The following is a 21,414-nucleotide window of genomic DNA, read 5'->3' on the forward strand; positions in this document are numbered from 1 at the left end:
AATGGGTAGCTTTTGTCGCGATACTGTCAATGATACTGGTTTCAGTTATGTATGGCTGTCTCAAAGCTACAAAAGGCATTAAACTAAGAATTTACATCCTCTTATTTCAGACAGAGTAACAAACTAGTATTTACAACTATAGAATGCAACATCCTGTTTACCACTGTAGTAAAATTGTATTCTATGAAAGTATCTGTCCATTACGTGATGAACAATGAATTGGTGTAAAGTACCACTATGTTTTTACTGTGATTTTTTTTAACTTATTTACTGATAAGTTCTGGGTTTAGGTGTATTCTCAGATATTGTCTACAGTTACATATGTATCTCATACTATAAAATATTCCTAATTATTTAATGTGAAGTTATAGAAAAAAATTTTCTTCATTATGTCTTGCAAGCATTTCAGTCTTCTCACTGACACGGTAGTAATAATGACGGCGCTACCTATGGTACATTTTGTAAGTTGCTTATGTATCATATATATTTATCCGAGTTCTAAGTAAAGTTCTGTTTTTCACTGGTATCTAATTAATTACACCTGACCTAGTAGTATCGCATAACAGGAGAGTAGGGGGTCACACCTGTGTACAAGTAAATTTACCTGTGTTGCACTGATATTCGTTGGTGAGATAACACCATCAAATGGGAGAAGTTGTAGAGACAGAAAACCTGTCAACCAACCTACCAAAGTCTACCACACCACAGTATACATACAAACACCGATGAACCAACTTCTGTATTAAAATATGTTGTCTTCTCATTTTGTATTATTATATACTTCATTATCTAAAAGTACATGTACATTATGTATGGATGTGTGAACAAAATGTGTATATCAAATGTTAAAGTCTGATTATGATGCCTGACAGTTCTAAATCTATTACCGAGAGATATTTTAAAACAAATCTTATTTTTGATAAAGGCATACATGATATATTTCTGTGTATTTTGCCCTAATTATGATAAAATTATACTTATAGTAACTAGCTATATATCAAAGTATTAATCTCCCCCTAGATACTTTTGTGATGACCTCATATATGTATCCCCCTATATATATATATGATAAATCTCCCCTAGATACTTTTGTGATGACCTCATATATGTATCCCCCTATATATATGATAAACCTCCCCCTAGATACTTTTATGATGACCTCATATATGTATCCCCCTATATATATATCTACTAAACCTCCCCCTAGATACTTTTGTGATGACCTCATATATGTATCCCTCTATATATATACTATCCCCCCTAGATACTTTTGTGATGACCTCATATATATATATATATATATGATAAACCTCCCCCTAGATACTTTTGTGATGACCTCATATATGTATCCCCCTATATATATGATAAACCTCCCCCTAGATACTTTTGCGATGACCTCATATATGTATCCCTCTATATATATATATATATGATAAATCTCCCCTAGATACTGTTGTGATGACCTCATATATGTATCCCTAATATATATAATGATAAATCTCCCCCTAGATACTTTTGTGATGAACTCATATATGTATCCCCCTATATATATGATAAACCTCCCCCTAGATACTTTTGTGATGACCATCATATATGTATCCCCCTATATATATATATATGATAACCCACCCCCCTAGATACTTTTGTGATGACCTATATATATATATATGTATCCCCCTAGATACTTTTGTGATGATATATATATATATATGATAAACCTCCCCCTAGATACTTTTGTGATGACCATCATATATGTATCCCCCTATATGATAACCCCCCCTAGATACTTTTGTGATGACCTCATATATGTATCCCCCTATATATATGATAAACCTCCCCCTAGATACTTTTGTGATGACCTCATATATGTATCCCCCTATATATATATCTAATAAACCTCCCCCTAGATACTTTTGTGATGACCTCATATATGTATCCCCCTATATATATATATATGATAAATCTCACCCTAGATACTTTTGTGATGACCTCATATATGTATCCCCCTATATATATATCTAATAAACCTCCCCCTAGATACTTTTGTGATGACCTCATATATGTATCCCCCTATATATATATGATAAATCTCCCCTAGATACTTTTGTGATGACCATCATATATGAATCCCCCTATATATATATATATGATAACCCACCCCCCTAGATACTTTTGTGATGACCTCATATATGTATCCCCCCTATTTATATATGATAAATCTCCCCTAGATACTTTTGCGATGACCTCATATATGTATCCCCCCTATATATATGATAAATCTCCCCCTTAGATACTTTTGTGATGACCTCATATATGTATCCCCCTATATATATGATAAATCTCCCCTAGATACTTTTGTGATGACCTCATATATGTATCCCCCTATATATATATGATAAATCTCCCCCTAGATACTTTTGTGATGACCTCATATATGTATCCCTCCTATATATATATGATAAATCTCCCCCTAGATACTTTTGTGATGACCTCATATATGTATCCCTCCTATATATATATGATAAACCTCCCCCTAGATACTTTTGTGATGACCTCATATATGTATCCCCTATATATATATGATAAATCTCCCCCTAGATACTTTTGTGATGACCTCATATATGTATCCCCCTATATGATAACCCCCCTAGATACTTTTGTGATGACCTCATATATGTATCCCCCTATATATATGATAAACCTCCCTCTAGATACTTTTGTGATGACCTCATATATGTATCTCCCCTATATGTATGATAAATCCCCCTAGATACTTTTGGGATGACCTCATATATGTATCCCCCTATATGTATGATAAATCTCCCCCTAGATACTTTTGTGATGACCTCATATATGTATCCCCCTATATATAGATATGATAAATCTCCCCTAGATACTTTTGTATATATATGTATCCCCCTATATATGATAGATACTTTTGTGATGACCTCATATATGTATCCCCCTATATATATATATGATAAATCTCCCCCCCCCTATATATATATATATATATATATATATACTAGATACTTTTGTGATGACCTCATATATGTATCCCACCTATATATATATATATATATATATATGATATATATATATATATATATATGATAAATCTCACCCTAGATACTTTTACGATGACCTCATATATGTATCCCCCTATATATATATATGATAAATCTCACACTAGATACTTTTGTGATGACCTCATATATGTATCCCCATATATATATGATAAATAGATACTATATATATATGATAAATCTCCCCTAGATACTTTTGTGATGATGACCTATATATATGTATCCCCCCTTTTGTGATATATATATGATCCCCCTATATATATATATCTCCCCCTATACTTTTGTGATATCATATATGTATCCCCCTATATATATATATATGATAAATCTCACCCTAGATACTTTTGTGATGACCTCATATATGTATCCCTCTATATATAGATATATATATATATATATGATAAATCTCCCCTAGATACTGTTGCGATGACCTCATATATGTATCCCTCTATATATATATATATGATAAATCTCCCCTAGATACTGTTGCGATGACCTCATATATGTATCCCCCCTATATATATGATAAACCTCCCCCTAGATACTTTTGTGATGACCTCATATATGTATCCCTCTATATATATATATATGATAAATCTCCCCTAGATACTGTTGCGATGACCTCATATATGTATCCCCCTATTTATATATGATAAACCTTCCCCTAGATACTTTTGTGATGACCTCATATATGTATCCCTCCTATATATATGATAAACCTTCCCCTAGATACTTTTGTGATGACCTCATATATGTATCCCTCTATATATATATATATATATATGATAAATCTCCCCTAGATACTTTTGTGATGACCTCATATATGTATCCCCCTATATATATATATGATAAATCTCCCCCTAGATACTTTTGTGATGACCTCATATATGTATCCCCCTATATATATATATGATAAATCTCCCCTAGATACTGTTGCGATGACCTCATATATGTATCCCCCTATATATATGATAAACCTTCCCCTAGATACTTTTGTGATGACCTCATATATGTATCCCCCTATATATATGATAAATATCCCCTAGATACTTTTGTGATGACCTCATATATGTATCCCCCTATTTATATATGATAAATCTCCCCTAGATACTTTTGTGATGACCATCATATATGTATCCCCCTATATATATGATATATCTCCCCTAGATACTTTTTTCATGACCCTCAATTATTGAAGTGAGAGAGGAAATAAAAAAGACACAGACCATGAAAAGAAGTTCACTGCCAGGCAAAACAACATTACCATAATGAAGAACAAAGTATCAGTATGCGAGCAGATTGAAAATGTTTTGGTGACAAGCAGTTGGGCGATGTGGAAAATTTAAAAGACAATTGAGATTAGCATTGCAGAATGTCTACATGAAATGTTGAACATACAGAAACAGTATATTGAGATGAGGAAGCTGATGAAAGGTTCACGTGCAACGGTTCAATCATTCTAATAGGACATGTACAGTAGTCGATAAGAATGATACCCTCCCACATAAACAGCCAGGTTCAGAAATCCGTTTCACTCCGTTTAATCATCATAATACCTGAACCACACATCCACAGCAATGAAAATGTTAAGATATGGAAAAGAATAGGAGGACAATAACACTTACTGTAAAATACCAGTCCACGACCCGCCATCAGCGAGTACTACGGTTAAAGATAAAACTTAGCTGATACGTTTGTTGGCTATAACAGTAGTTTATTATTATTATTATTATTATTATTATTATTATTATGTTTATTCTGGCAAAGGCATAATAAAATTACAAATATCACATTACATAAGCAATTCAATAACAATTAAAATCAGTAATAAATTATTGTGGATTTCTTAAAATTATTAATTATAAAATATAAGATATCACAGAAGAATTTCACATACCTTACCTTACGTGTATGGCAATAACAGGCACAATGCGGGATTTCCTAGAACAATCAAATGTACATGTTATACACCTAAGATACTTCCTGTAGTGTAGTAGTATCAGTAATTCCGGAGATAATAGATCCGATTCCGGTTCTTAGTCAATCCCAAGATTCATTCGTACTTCTCGACCATTACCCTGTACTTACCTGTAGAGTATTGAGATGGCCCGAATAAAAAAGCAGTCCAGACTTTTTGACGCCATTTGTATGAGTTGTGTTGTCTGTCCGTAGGCTAATTAAGAACACTTCCAAAAGCGATGGAGGAGGGGGAGGCTACAAATAATATTGGAGGGGTATACTTATGATGGGCAAAAAAGTATACAGGTACTTTTATGATTGGGGATATAGATATGATGTGACACCGATCAGTGCTAAGTAGTAAACCATAGCCTGGAGTATATAACGGACGTGAAGAGAGGCCTCGATGACTTCATGATAAGTATATTGGGCCTAGTTGATTGTCGATGCTTTCAAATACAAAGAAAGAAATGTTCTCAAACTATTGACAGTGAATAAGGCACAAAAATGATGAATTTAAAAACAGATTTTTAACCGGAAAGGGGATATATGTAGCAAAATAAGATAACAGAATTACTTTACTGAATAAAACCTCTCTAAAACTATGAGGGCAAGGTCTCAATTGTCTCAAATAATTCAAAAAGCATTAAGTGAAAATTACGATATTTTTAAACCAGTCCTCACAGATGCTAGTTCTTTACATTACAAACATTTTAAATATTTTATGTAACCATTTTAGCCAACATTTAACTTCGAACTAACATTATATCCCCATATGAATGGTTTCATTTTGTCTTGAAACTAAGTCATCTCCTCATAATTTAAAGCTGGCACAGGTTTCAAGTTTCAAAAAGAAAGATCAGCTTGACAACCATAATCAAAGACCTGTTTGAATTTTATCATCCACTTCAAAAAGTTTTGAGAGAATTTTAATTTCAATCATATATTTAATCATTGACCCCAGGAATCTATTTTAGGACCATTAATCTTTAATGTCTTCATAAACAACATTTTTACTATGTTCACAGAAAGTTACCTCTCTAACTATGTTGGCGATAAAAACTCTCCAATTTTGACTTTTACCATGTAAATTTAAAGAAAAACACTGAAAGTGGAGCTCAGTATTTTAATTTAGTGGTTTGAAGACAATGGGAGGAAGGCCAATCCTGAGTGATTTCAGGCCATATCTAAAGGGGAAAAGACACATAACATAGGGTTGTCAGTCGGTGCAGTGGTAACGTGCTCGTCTTTCATCTAGTTGTCTGGGGTATGACTCCAGGAATGGTTGTGAAAAGGTATGGGGTCACCTGCCAGACCAAGTTGGTTTTCCCTGTGTACTCTGGTTTCCTCCCACAGTAAGACCCCATGTGTGCTTCCATCCAGGCCAACAAGAGTGTTTAATTTAGTTGGGAAAAACTTGCTTCACAATTGTTGTAAAATGAATAAAAAATTTTATTATCATTATTATTACATGAGATATAAAATGTGTAGATGTGGTTAATCTAACATTTGTAAGAAAGCATCCAAGCAGTTATATGGGTTGAAAAGAATTGTCTGTAAGCAAGCAGGGGAAATTTTAATTTTTAAAACTGTCATTCTTTCAAATTTTGATTATTGTCCCCTGCCATGGCTTTTTTGTAGTAGGAAAATGGAAAGGATATATTTGTTTCATAGAATTTGAATACATTATGTCAAATTTGGAACTTTTAGTGATATGTAATCTATCTATTTTGAAACAGAATGAAAACCGTGGTGTATGAAGTATTTTTAGAATTACAACAAATGTAGTTTCTGATAATTAAAACAATCATCTAACTTTGAAATCTTCTTTTTATTACCTCAGGAGTGAAAGACAGCTGGAGCTTGTAAGAGTTGGAACAACCAGGTATGGTTTGAAATCTTTCCACAATAAGGCAGCCCAGGTGAGGGATAGTATGCCTAACCATTTGAGAAAGGTAGATAATTATCCAAAGTTTGTCAGGCTGCTGCACACCTGGGATGGCCCTGTGTGCTCATGTTTTATTTGTACCTGAGTTTAGAATTCTGATGTATCTCAGTGTTTTAGTCTTCTTTACTGCTATATATCTTCTTTTTGTGTTACCTGTTTGTTTTATGTTATATTTCAAAAATTGTGTATTAAATTTAATTTATTCAGCTTGCCTTTTGTTTTTGGGTAATGCTTTTTGTACTCCTAACTGGCAGTATAGTTTCCAATCGTCTGCTTCTAACATTTGTTATAACATCAGGGTTTTCCATAATTTTGTTAGTAGTAGGCTGTGTAGTGAAAGTAGGAGGCTGGCCTGCCGTGTACGTGTAGTCGTATACGGAACATTATTACAGAACTGGATTGGTGTAGGCGGCCAAATGATCAAAGTAACCGGTCAAATTGGCCGGCGACCGGCCCTTATGGAAAACCCTAAACATAATATCTTATTAAGTCATCAGACGCGAAGGATAAGCTTTCCATTCAAATGACTTCTTCTCAATAACCAATCAGACCAGGGTGCTAATATTGAGTCTGCAGCAATTATGGATAAAGTGTAAGCAAATTTGTAAATATAAATTATCTTGTGTAATGTTTAAAATTCTTTGAACAACCTCGTCTCAATAACTAAAAGGCTTCGGGTGCTGATATTGGGCCTTTTGCAAGCTGGGATTATTACTTCAACATTGCTTGTCTTTTAATTTACATTGCATTACTGTATATCATGTCTCCTACAGCAGCACCTATGTGATATGCAGGTGCTCACAATTATATCACAATCTTTATAATTTTCTGGTTGTGATATTTCACATCATTGCCTGTGATAGACCTAATTATGCACTGCTATGTTATTACATGTTTTACTCTCCACTTGTATTTCTATTTATGTGTAAACAGTCTGTGATAATTTGTATGTAATAAACACATTTTCTTTGCATTTGTTTCTATTGCTCTTAATTTCGTTTGGTGCAAAAATAGTGCTACTTATGTTATACCTGTTTGACATATATGGTATTAGATAAAGCTTCTTGTATCTTGCATCTTGTATCTTGAACGAGCTTGGCATTCATCTTTGCTGTTAAAAACTTGGCGTTACTTGGAAGATAGAAATCCTCTACTTTCATTTTCAATCAATTATTTCCCTCTCCATATATCACAAAGACAGGTAAAAGGCTTTGACCATTTTTAATAATACAAAACATAATGAATACAAAAGCCTTTTCACTCAAGATTTTCACTTTTCACTAAAGTTCCATCTTTAAAATCCATAATTACTGTTATACATTTGAAAAGGGTGAAACAACTGTCAGAATTTCAGGAAACTTTCATTTCCACACTATATTAGGCTATTAAACATTAATTTTTGGTACTAGCAAGGCCATAAGTATAATTTAGCAAAGCAGCAACATTCCTTTTGCAACAACAGTAATTAAAGTATATGTATACAAACATGTACTTCATCAATAATTGAACAGATACTGTACATACGCAAACACAGAATGACTTGTGATATTGAACCTTACCTAGCAAACTTATGTCTGTTGTCCATCGTTAGTGTAGAGTTCAGACAGAATGACCTGTGATATTGAACCTTACCTAGAATATTTAAATTTGTTGTCAATTATTACTGTAGAGTCCGGACAGAATAACCTGTTATATTGAACCTTACCTAGAATACTTAGGTCTGTTGTCGAGTGTCAGTGTAGAGTCTGGAAAGAATGGTCTGTAATATTGAACCTTAGCTAGAATACTTAAATCTGTTGTCGAGTGTCAGTGTAGAGTTCGGACAGAATGATGTGTACCTCGAATACGCATGTCACCATTGTCTGAAGGTCAAAGTTTCATGCATATCGCATTTTCACATGTGTCATGTATTTTAATTTTAAACATTTTTGAATCCCACAGGATAACGCCTTATTTCAGACAAATGTAGAAAACTGTCATAACTAAAGATTAACCAAAATTGTAAATTGTGTAGTTTAAACATGTTTAGAATCCGTAACAATTGGAATGGCAGTTGTTGGCATGCACAATTTACATTTCATTACATGTACAATATGATTTTAAGACTTATTACAGGAACAACTACAGCATTGTCACTCACTGTTGATCTCTTGATATTTAGATGTGTTAAAGAAGTCATAATGACCAGACATGTTCGTTCATAATTCCTATGAAGTCCTGCAGATTCTAACATAACACCATCCTTATATCATGTCATCTTTTATTTCTTTTAATTATAATCAGTTTAATATTTACCATTAAGGTTTATGTTTTATGTCTTCAGATAATATAATGGACTAATCTAGCAAAGAGTTTTGCAAAACCTGACAATGGGTATGTATGCTTACCTCAATCACAATCATACCTTAATTGTGTTTGTGCTTAATTGTTGTATTTCCTCAGATACAAACTGTAAAGGAAATCCTTCCAAATGTAAGAAGCAATGAATAATTTGGATAAAACAGAATATTTAATGCAGAAGTAAGAAAAATTGTTAACTTGCACAGACTGAACAGCCTGCATTCAATAGTGTGTAACATGACCTTGCTTCGTGCCATCAGGTTTACCCAAGCTGGATGTAATTTTATGAGATGAGACAAATGTAAACACACTTCCATCTATTATTTTTCTAAAGGTAACACTAAATAACAACAATGTCAAATTATGTAACTAAATAACACTAAACGCCATCCAAGACAGACAGAGAACAACCAGTAGCGCTAAGCTAAAATCTGTATACATTACAGAAGTATATGTTTTGGTTTGTTTTTTTCTATGTCTTCTCTCAGTACCCAGTTCAAGGTCACTGTTACTGAAAACTCAGCCTGACCTATATTACATCATAATTGTAGCAGCCCTGACCCCTGAAAATTATTTATGCAAGTTTGCAATATCAGAAATGTCATTGATGCTGTCCATGACTTGAAGTACATTTTCCTTAGCAATTCCCAGATGGAGGATAGGGTATATACATTCTTGTTTAATTTCAAGCTCATGAGTTATTTTCTACCATTCTATCCTTTATTTCAATCCCTTATGCACAGCCTTGTTAGATGATCTTGGCACTTGATTTTACATTTTTCCTCCATGGATGTAAATATTCTCACATCAGTAATTTGTCAACAATTCTTGTGTTTGTTGAGTCTGTAATGTACATAACTGTCAAATTTAAACAGGATCTTCCATGACAAAATTTCAGAGTGGCCTAATTTTTTAATATTGAACAGGCAGGCAAATTTTCATATATTGCATGCACTTTCTTGAATTTTTTCAATCCCCTATAGACTTGGCTCCATTAAAGTTATGTGTAAACTTGTATCTATTATATGTATTCAAGATTGTAAAGACGATGAGGAAGATCCTCCGGGAACTTCCCACTGGGAACATAAGAGGAAACACACACCTGATTCACCAGACATAGTACACAAGAAAACGAAAGTGGATACATTTCAATCTGAAAGGCCAAGAGAGAATCTCCTCCCAAATATGATAGCAGCTGTTTCAGATGTGGAAGTATGCAGCAGTAACACAGATGCTGGTTCTGCTCCTGTAGGTATGTGATACAGAAATTTACATGAAAGGCAATGTTTGCATAATTTTATTCCAGGAATGTGAAGCATAGCAAGTTGTATAAGTGCCGAATAAGTTACATTTATTATTGAGTGCTAAAAACCAAGAGTATATTGACTCATGAGGCAGACAGGGGAGTGGAGAGCAAAGGGAATGTTCGCTAACTTTCTAGCTAAAACCCCTGCATGCTCTAAAAGTCTGAAACATCAATGGGAAGAGATTAGTTGCAAATATGTCTCTTTGTATCTTACCCATCCCACAAGACATATCAGAATATATACATAATACCAAGAACTTGTGTCATCATTTTCACATTACCACTACTGCAATTTTAATACTTTGTCTTTGTAGTCAGATGATTGTCAAGGCCCATGGGCCTCTTGTTTTTAGCCCACCATCTGATGGTCCGAATCCATTGTCCATGTCCCGTCTGTCCATTGTCCGTCTGTCTGTCTATTCTAAAGCATTTCTTGTTATTATCTTGAAAAGTACTGAATGGATATTTTTCAAATTTCATATGTAGAGACACCTTGGTCCCTAGCTGTTTACTTGCCCATTTTCAGACTGATTCAAAAATTAGCATGGCCGACATTCAGCCATCTTGGATTTTGACAGTAATAGTGTGTTATTGCTATAGCTGGAGAAGTACTCCATGGATCATTCTCAAATTTCATATATATAGATTCCCTTTGTCCCTGGTTGTGCCATTTTGATTTTGGGACTGTCAGAAACACTAAATACTGAGAGGCTACCATCTTTTATTTGGTAGTTGAAGATTATTGATGCTATTTCTTCAGAGAAATTTTCAAATTTCATGGAATTTAGAGAAAAGAAGTGAAAAGATCCTACTTAAAGAGCAAATGAAAATCAATCATTGGTGGGTGCCGATATCCCCCTGATATCTCTTGATAAAAATGAGAGATATATATATGCTACATTGATGTGTCAGTGTTATGGATCGATGTGTCAGTTTTATATAAAACTACATGTATTGCATACATTGTAGATATCATACAGCTGGTCAAAGTTACAAAATTATGATATGACTATTTCATATTGATATTATGTGAGCAATATGTATTTTTACAGATGAGGACAATGAATCCACTGATTCAGAATGTGATATTGATCAGCCAACACTCTTGGAACAATTGAAGAACATACTTGATAAATACCAGGACATTCAAATCATCCGAGTAAGTGACAGGGTTTTACTTTTTCAATATGTCCCATCAGTATTTGATTTGCTCAGGGTGATTTGTTTTATACGGGGTAGTTATGTAAAGATCGTTATGGCATACTGATTATAGCCAACCATCAACAATTGGTGAAAGGTTTTGAGAAAGTTTTTCAATGCCTTATAGAGGAGCAGAACTGATGGTACAGTAATGTTTTATTTTTACATAAATGTATCTGTGGGGTTTAGCCACAGTGTCATGAATTTGTCTTTCATTTGGTTGGCAAATAAACCATTTTTACGAAATTTTCTGAACATTTTACTTTCTTAAAAATTCTTCAGTTTTTGGGATGTGACTTTACGTATTGATGTTTTTAGATATTTATTTTTTTTTATTTATATATTGAAATCATTGGTATAAATAATAATGGACCGATACTAATGTAGAAGTTGAGAGCATAGGTCACCTTACTAGCTTCAGCTAATGGGAACTTCCCTATAGTCGAGTGGTAGAGTGTGAGGCTAGAGACCAAAGGGTTGCTAGTTCAACCCCAGCAGTGGTAGTGTGTTTTTCATTACTCCTTATTATTACACTAACAAGGATATACGCTGTAAAATGCACATTGGAAAGAGCAAGAAGGGACTGTCATGTTCATCTTTGGGGTTATTTATTGAAATAAGACAGTTTCTTCTTTGAATATCAAAAACCTCAGCCTGGGGTCATGCTTTATTGGCAATGTTCTTTGTTTTTAATCCCTAAAACAACTCAATTTTACTCGGTACAGGTGAAAGAAATTGTCATTCTCAGTTGACACTCCACTTGGAGTAAAGGTGGAAACACAATAGGGTTGAGTGAAGGTTATACCTCATTTGAGCCACAGTTAAAAGAAATAATATGGACTATTACTGAAGACTGAAGATAATGAAGGATAGATGTAATCTTTTGGAGACCTTGGATAATGTTAATTCTTTTTTTGAAAATTCAAGTTGTGCAAAAAATACTGTGATAGCTATTTTAGGAATAATTGAAGGTGAATTGTCAGTTCATGGGCAACGCCTCTCTATGCTAATGGAAGTTTTCAAAGTGTGACAGGTGATCTTGTAGATACATATCTCAGCCGTCTGTCAGTACAATTATTAGACACGTTTCTGGTGCTATTGCATCCAAGCAAAATGCTTACATTAAATTTTCTAACAGGTCTGAAATTATACAGATGTTAAAAACAAATCTACGCTCCAGTCACACTTGGTTATAATCCCACTTAATTCCCCTTAATAACCCTTCAGTTGCACTTGAGTGTCCCTCATATGAGTTACACACAAGCATTACTTGAAGTATTGTTTCAGAATACAGCCCTTTGTCTCACTGTGACCTCTATTGTTTAGCAAAGATGAACACTTCGACATTGAGACACAGAACTCATCCTATGATTCATTTGCTTCTTGATTTTAATTTTTTTAATTTCATTTTCTGAGAGTTGTAAGCTAGTTAAACTGTAATTATAAGCTTAGATATATGTAACTATATATTTATGACCTGGTCTGACTGTCACTGCTATGAAAGGGTCAACAGTAATGGTCAGATGGCTAAGTAGTCCTTAGTTTGGTGAAATGATAATAATAGTCGCCGATGCTGTACTGACAGATGCTTATGAAGGGAATTCTATGTTTGAGGTTTAGCAAATAAATTCAGTGCAAGGGAGACAATCCTTACAGCTAATGTGATCTCTTTCTGTAACAGGAATTGGTTCAAAATGCTGATGATGCCAATGCCACAAAGATGAAGATTATTTATGTGAATGACAACTGTGAAACAACAGAAAAAGACAATGGCTATTATTCAGATTATTTCAGGGTGAGCTTTAAATATCATCTTGTTTTGTATCATAAAAACAATTTTCAAATTAAAGATACTTCTACAAAAACATCTGTCATATTATTAACATACAGATGTGACTACAAAATATATTTTATCTCAATATATGTTATTAAAGCTACCCCATATATTTGATACAGAATTTTGGTTTTCTTAATGATTGTTAGTAATACCTTTGTTGTTTTTAAGCTATAGGCAGATGATTCTAAATATTCTCTAGATGTTTACCCTTTAAGATTAACTTTTGTTTATATGAAATTGTTCATTTTTGTCATGTTTCTACAGTAGGATTTACTTTTGTCTATATGGCATTGTTCTTTTGTCTATATGGCAGTGTTCTTTTGTTGTCATGTTACTACAGTAGGATTTACTTTTGTCTATATGGCAGTGTTCTTTTGTCTATATGGCAGTGTTCTTTTGTTGTCATGTTACTACAGTAGGATTTACGTTTGTCTATATGGCAGTGTTCTTTTGTTGTCATGTTACTACCGTAGGATTTACTTTTGTCTATATGGCAGTGTTCTTTTGTCTATATGGCAGTGTTCTTTTGTTTCATGTTACTACAATAGGATACTTTTGTCTCTATGGCAGTGTTCTTTTGTCTATATAGTGTTCTTTTGGCAGTGTTCTTTTGTTATATGGCAGTGTTCTTTTGTTGTCATGTTACTACAGTAGGATTTACTTTTGTCTATATGACAGTGATCTTTTGTCTATATGGCAGTGTTCTTTTGTTGTCATGTTACTACAGTAGGATTTACTTTTGTCTATATGGCAGTGTTCTTTTGCAGTGTTCTTTTGTTGTCATGTTACTACAGTAGGATTTACTTTTGTCTATATGGCAGTGTTCTTTTGTCTATATGGCAGTGTTCTTTTGTTGTCATGTTACTACAGTAGGATTTACTTTTGTCTATATGGCAGTGTTCTTTTGTCTATATGGCAGTGTTCTTTTGTCTATATGGCAGTGTTCTTTTGTTGTCATGTTACTACAGTAGGATTTACTTTTATCTATATGGCAGTGATCTTTTGTCTATATGGCAGTGTTCTTTTGTTGTCATGTAACTACAGTAGGATTTACTTTTGTGTATATGGCAGTGTTCTTTTGTTGTCCTGTTACTACAGTAGGATTTACTTTTGTCTATATGGCAGTGTTCTTTTGTCTATATGGCAGTGTTCTTTTGTTGTCATGTTACTACAGTAGGATTTACGTTTGTCTATATAGCAGTGTTCTTTTGTTGTCATGTTACTACAGTAGGATTTACTTTTTTTCTATATGGCAGTGTTCTTTTGTCTATATGGCAGTGTTCTTTTGTTGTCGTGTTACTACAGAAGGATTTACTTTTGTTTATATGGCAGTGTTCTTTTGTTGTCATGTTACTACAATAGGATTTACGTTTGTCTATATAGCAGTGTTCTTTTGTTGTCATGTTACTACAGTAGGATTTACTTTTTTTCTATATGGCAGTGTTCTTTTGTCTATATGGCAGTGTTCTTTTGTCTATATGGCAGTGTTCTTTTGTTGTCATGTTACTACAGAAGGATTTACTTTTGTTTATATGGCAGTGTTCTTTTGTTGTCATGTTACTACAGTAGGATTTACTTTTGTCTATATGGCAGTGTTCTTTTGTCTATATGGCTGTGTTCTTTTGTCTATATGGCAGTGTCCTTTTGTTGTCGTGTTACTACAGTAGGATTTACTTTTGTCTATATGGCAGTGTTCTTTTGTTGTCATGTTACTACAGTAGGATTTACTTTTGTCTATATGGCAGTGTTCTTTTGTCTATATGGCAGTGTTCTTTTGTTGTCATGTTACTACATTAGGATTTACTTTTGTCTATATGGCAGTGTTCTTTTGTCTATATGGCAGTGTTCTTTTGTCTATATGGCAGTGTTCTTTTGTTGTCATGTTACTACTGTAGGATTTACTTTTGTCTATATGGCAGTGTTCTTTTGTTGTCATGTTACTACAGTAGGATTTACTTTTGTCTATATGGCAGTGTTTTTTGTCTATATGGCAGTGTTCTTTTGTTGTCATGTTACTACATTAGGATTTACTTTTGTCTATATGGCAGTGTTCTTTTGTTGTCATGTTACTACAGTAGGATTTACTTTTGTCTATATGGCAGTGTTCTTTTGTCTATATGGCAGTGTTCTTTTGTTGTCATGTTACTACATTAGGATTTACTTTTGTCTATATGGCAGTGTTCTTTTGTTGTCATGTTACTACAGTAGGATTTACTTTTGTCTATATGGCAGTGATCTTTTGTCTATATGGCAGTGTTCTTTTGTTGTCATGTTACTACAGTAGGATTTACTTTTGTGTATATGGCAGTGTTCTTTTGTTGTCTTGTTACTACAGTAGGATTTACTTTTGTCTATATGGCAGTGTTCTTTTGTCTATATGGCAGTGTTCTTTTCTCTATATGGCAGTGTTCTTTTGTTGTCATGTTACTACAGTAGGATTTACGTTTGTCTATATGGCAGTGTTCTTTTGTTGTCATGTTACTACAATAGGATTTACTTTTGTCTATATGGCAGTGTTCTTTTGTCTATATGGCAGTGTTCTTTTGTTGTCATGTTACTACAGTAGGATTTACGTTTGTCTATATGGCAGTGTTCTTTTGTTGTCATGTTACTACTGTAGGATTTACTTTTGTCTATATGGCAGTGTTCTTTTGTCTATATGGCAGTGTTCTTTTGTTGTCATGTTACTACAATAGGATTTACTTTTGTCTCTATGGCAGTGTTCTTTTGTCTATATGGCAGTGTTCTTTTGTTGTCATGTTACTACCGTGGGATTTACTTTGGTTATATGGCAATGTTCTTTTGTCTATATGGCAGTGTTCTTTTTTCTATATGGCAGTGTTCTTTTGTTGTCATGTTACTACAGTAGGATTTACTTTTGTCTATATGGCAGTGTTCTTTTGTCTATATGGCAGTGTTCTTTTGTTGTCATGTTACTACAGAAGGATTTACTTTTGTTTATATGGCAGTGTTCTTTTGTTGTCATGTTACTACAGTAGGATTTACTTTTGTCTATATGGCAGTGTTCTTTTGTCTATATGGCTGTGTTCTTTTGTCTATATGGCAGTGACCTTTTGTTGTCGTGTTACTACAGTAGAATTTACTTTTGTCTATATGGCAGTGTTCTTTTGTTGTCATGTTACTACATTAGGATTTACTTTTGTCTATATGGCAGTGTTCTTTTGTCTATATGGCAGTGTTTTTTGTCTATATGGCAGTGTTCTTTTGTTGTCATGTTACTACATTAGGATTTACTTTTGTCTATATGGCAGTGATCTTTTGTCTATATGGCAGTGTTCTTTTGTTGTCATGTTACTACAGTAGGATTTACTTTTTTTCTATATGGCAGTGTTCTTTTGTCTATATGGCAGTGTTCTTTTGTCTATATGGCAGTGTTCTTTTGTTGGCGTGTTACTACAGTAGGATTTACTTTTTTTCTATATGGCAGTGTTCTTTTGTCTATATGGCAGTGTTCTTTTGTCTATATGGCAGTGTTCTTTTGTTGTCGTGTTACTACAGAAGGATTTACTTTTGTTTATATGGCAGTGTTCTTTTGTTGTCATGTTACTACAGTAGGATTTACTTTTGTCTATATGGCAGTGTTCTTTTGTCTATATGGCTGTGTTCTTTTGTCTATATGGCAGTGTCCTTTTGTTGTCGTGTTACTACAGTAGGATTTACTTTTGTCTATATGGCAGTGTTCTTTTGTTGTCATGTTACTACAGTAGGATTTACTTTTGTCTATATGGCAGTGTTCTTTTGTCTATATGGCAGTGTTCTTTTGTTGTCATGTTACTACATTAGGATTTACTTTTGTCTATATGGCAATGTTCTTTTGTCTATATGGCTGTGTTTATATGACAGTGTTCTTTTCATATTTCAAATCAACATCTTTTCTTTAGAACTTCTCAACATGTTTGCTTGATATTTACTCCATTCTATCATAACATCAAGTTCTACATTGTAGTTTATGAAGGTAGTCATCAGTAAAAGTCGAAGTGTCAAAGGTCACAATCTTATCCAACAATGCCTGGATAGAATTGGAAGCATTCATGTCTTACAGACTGTTTCATTTTTCGCTATAGAGTAAGCAGTTTTTACACTAGATGCTTTCTTGCTTCTGTTCTGTTTGTGTTTGATTGGTTGATTGGTTTATTTGCTTCAACGTATCGTGTAAATATCAGTGATGGGCACATGTGCCAATATTCTGTGTAATGATTATATTGTTCGGTGAAATTGATTTAAAAATATAGGTTACTTAAGAAATTAGCAACATCTACGTATTCTTATCACATATGAAATTGGCAGTTTAAGTTGTGATATATAGGTTACTCTTGTTTCTGATCTTTGATGTTATTCTATCCCTTTAGGCTCCCGCCCTCTGTGTTTATAACAACGCCATATTTAGTAAACAGGACTGGAAATATGTGAGGAGCATATACAATAGTGGTAAACGAGAAAACGCTCTAAAGGTGGGCAGATTCGGTCTGGGATTCAAGTCAGTGTTCCATCTCACTGGTAAGTTTATAAGTAATAATCAAAGTTTTCTTTATAAAATTTTGTAACCATCAGTTTGTACCAGATAATGTATTTTTAGCCCACCATTGTCAGATGATGGGCTATTCAAAACACCCTGCATCTTCCCTGCATTGTTTTCCCTAATTATCCCTAGTTGTGTCCATTTCATTTTGGAACTGATCAGGAAAAATGAAAAGGCTGAAAGCCATCTTGGATTTTGACGGTGAACATTTTTTTTAATTGCTATTTCTTGACAGGTACAGGATGGATTTTTCAAATTCCATGTGTAGGTTCCCTTAGATACCTAGTGATACCACTTTGATTTCGTAATTGCTATAAAAAACAAAATCACTGACAGGTGGCTAGCTTGGATTTTGATAATGAACATTGTTATTGTTATTTCTAGAAAAAAAAGAACTGTATGGATCTTTCTCAAATTTCATGTGCAGATTCCCCTTGTCCGTCTGTCCAATTTTTTGTTTCTGTACAGTATCCTAGATTCTTTTGGGCCAATGACACTCATACCTTATGCCAAGCCTCCTTGAAGGAAATGCTTGATTGGGCTATTAAGAGATCAGTGTCAAATTTATCACCACAACCCCTTATAATTTTCCACTTCGCTGCAAACACAGTCATATTTGCTGATATACATGTAAGTTAATTTATCCTTCTTACCTGAGTCAGGCCCCTCAACACTTTGTATAATATTTACTTAATTTTATAGCACCTACAGTGAAGTCTAGTAACTTGACTGCAGGGGCTAGGCTATAAGTTAGTCTCAGGCAACAGTTCAAGTTTGACTCTAATTTATCAAACTTTAAATTTGTATGAAAAGGTGTTAAAAAATTTTGAGTCTTTGTATATTTGTCAAACATTGTCTGGATTTAGTTCAATGGTTCTGTTAGACTCTCTCCAGCTCAGATACAAGTTATTTGTCATACATTCTTGAGTTTGAGTACTATTGATTTGTCAAACATCCTTGGAAAGGTTCAATATATTTGTCAAGCATTCTCTGGCATAGATCCAATACCGTATATATCACCTTATAAGGACACAGGGAGCGGGTAATTGAAGGCAAGGGTGCCCTTAATTAGGCTGAAAATTCGGAAGTTTTATGAAACGAACTATATATGATATTTACGACAGACAGCTTATAGTTCAACTGAGAGTAAGTAGAAATATGAAACAGATTATAGTGGAATCACAGCTAAACCATTTGATGTTATTTATAGACCAAGTATGGATAGAATATTGGCACGTGAAGGTGTTTTGACAGCCATTTATCCCAAAACGATGAAAAGTTACGTTGACGTAACCCAGGCTGTTCTTGATAATACAAGTGCAGATGTGCACAATGCACAATCAGGCCTGCTTTCAATGTCCACAGTGCAGTCGTAGTAATCCTCAGCATAGGCCTATTTATATATTTTGAATTAAAAGGTAGTTGTAGTATTTTTTTGTCATTTCTGAATGCAACTGAACACTCAGACAAGAGAATTTCCTGAAAAAAGGCATGCGCCCTAAAAACGTTATATAATGTATATTTATCAAACATTCTCAGGATTATGCTATACATAAATAAAACTCTCTTTGGCTTAGTTTCAATATATTTTAAGTTAGCTCTTTATTTGGAACTTTATTTTAGTATCACTTCTTGTCAAAAGTTGAATGCCTTGGTTAATGTCAGGGTGCTGAAATGTATTTTGATAACGGAATCATAACGCATGCAGAACATGTAATAGATTGTTTGAGATCATTTTTTTTCACCAGTAGCTTATATAGTTAACATTTTTATTAGTCCACCATCTGATCGCTTTGCGTCCATGATCCGTCATCTGCCTGTGAACAATTTTTGTTATCGCTATTTCTTGAAATATGTAGGTTCCTCTTGGTGTCTAGTTGTGCCTATGTAATTTTGGAAATGATCAGAAAAACAAAATGACCGAAAGGCAGCCAGCTTGGGTTTTGACTTTGAAAGTTTGTTATCGCTATTTCTTGAGAAGTAATTGATGGTTCTTTCTTATATTTCATATGTAGGTTTCCCCTGAAAAAACTGAATGGCTGAAAGACGAACATCTTAGATTTTGACTTTGAAAGTTTGTTATCACAATTTCTTGAGAACTGTTGTTTATAGATTTTTCTCAAATTCATGTAAAGGGTTCTTTAGGTAACTAGTTGTGCCTGTTTGAGTTTGGGACTGATCGGAAAAAACAAAATGGTCGACAGAAAGACATCTTTTGCCTAGTAAAGATTGTTATTGCTATTTCTGAAAAAGTGCTGAATGGAGATTACTCAAATTTCATACATATGTTCCCTTTGATCTCTCCTTGAGCTCGTTTGATTTTGGGACTGATTAGAAGAAACAAAATGGCTTCCAGGTGGCTATTTTGGATTTGGTAGGTAAAAGATTATCATTTATATCGGCAATGGAATGCCCAAATATCTCATCATTAAGAGCAAAAACAGAAAAGAAGAAAAAAGAAGGGGAAAGATCCAACTTTCAAAGAGCATATAAAGATCAAACAATGGTGGGTGCCTTGATCTTTCTTGGATCTCATTGTTTGTTATTTTGTTTTATTTCATATCATATGGTTGCCTTACTTCAAAGCAAAGATTTTAATTGTCTATCTGGAACTGCTTCAAATGTGTTACTAATTACTTATATATATCTTTTTTTACAGATAATCCAGTGATTATAAGTTGTGATAGAGCAATGATCATTGACCCATTCCGGACAAGAAAAGGATTTGGTAATGATTGCCAGGTTTTGACCTTCAAGAAACTGAGGAAATCTGTAAATCAGAAAAACCATTACAAGCAAGCACGCACAGCTATGGAGTCTGTGTATGGACATTTTGGATTTACACAGAGATCATTGGAGAACAATTACTTGGGTACTCTCTTTTGGTTTCCATTGCGCCAATGTCCCTCTGATCTATCAACAAAAATCCTTGACCTAAGTGATGTTTCAGAGCTGATAGCAGTATTCAAGAAAGAGGCTGCTTGTTTGCCACTTTTCCTGAAGAACATCTCCCATGTTTCTTTTTCTGACCAGGATAAAAAGTTGACTTCCTTTTCAGTGGACTGTGATGTGATGGAAAAAGAGAAAAAGAAACATTTTAACAACGAATTGAACAGATGCAAAGGAGTGAGTCCTAGTGACAACATGAAGGCAATATTCCGAGTCAACATTACTGTAAAGGATGATCAAACTTTGAAC

General features: G+C 33.9%; 1 protein-coding gene across 1 annotated transcript in view; it reads left to right on the plus strand.

The window, feature by feature from the left end:
* The first annotated feature begins 9,362 nt into the window (after positions 1-9,362).
* The window catches only part of LOC132548956 (sacsin-like), a 31,965-nt gene continuing 19,913 nt past the window's right edge, over positions 9,363-21,414 (plus strand). The window contains exons 1-6 of the mRNA XM_060212858.1: positions 9,363-9,366; positions 10,370-10,585; positions 11,692-11,798; positions 13,521-13,634; positions 18,047-18,194; positions 20,876-21,390. Of these exons, the coding sequence (XP_060068841.1) occupies positions 9,363-9,366; positions 10,370-10,585; positions 11,692-11,798; positions 13,521-13,634; positions 18,047-18,194; positions 20,876-21,390 (1,104 nt within the window). The remainder of the gene's footprint in view (positions 9,367-10,369; positions 10,586-11,691; positions 11,799-13,520; positions 13,635-18,046; positions 18,195-20,875; positions 21,391-21,414) is intronic.

The sequence above is a fragment of the Ylistrum balloti genome, unplaced genomic scaffold, assembly GCF_031769215.1.
Source record: "Ylistrum balloti isolate Yb309-2 unplaced genomic scaffold, AGI_CSIRO_Ybal_v1 Utg370038, whole genome shotgun sequence".
Lineage (NCBI taxonomy): Eukaryota > Metazoa > Mollusca > Bivalvia > Pectinida > Pectinidae > Ylistrum > Ylistrum balloti.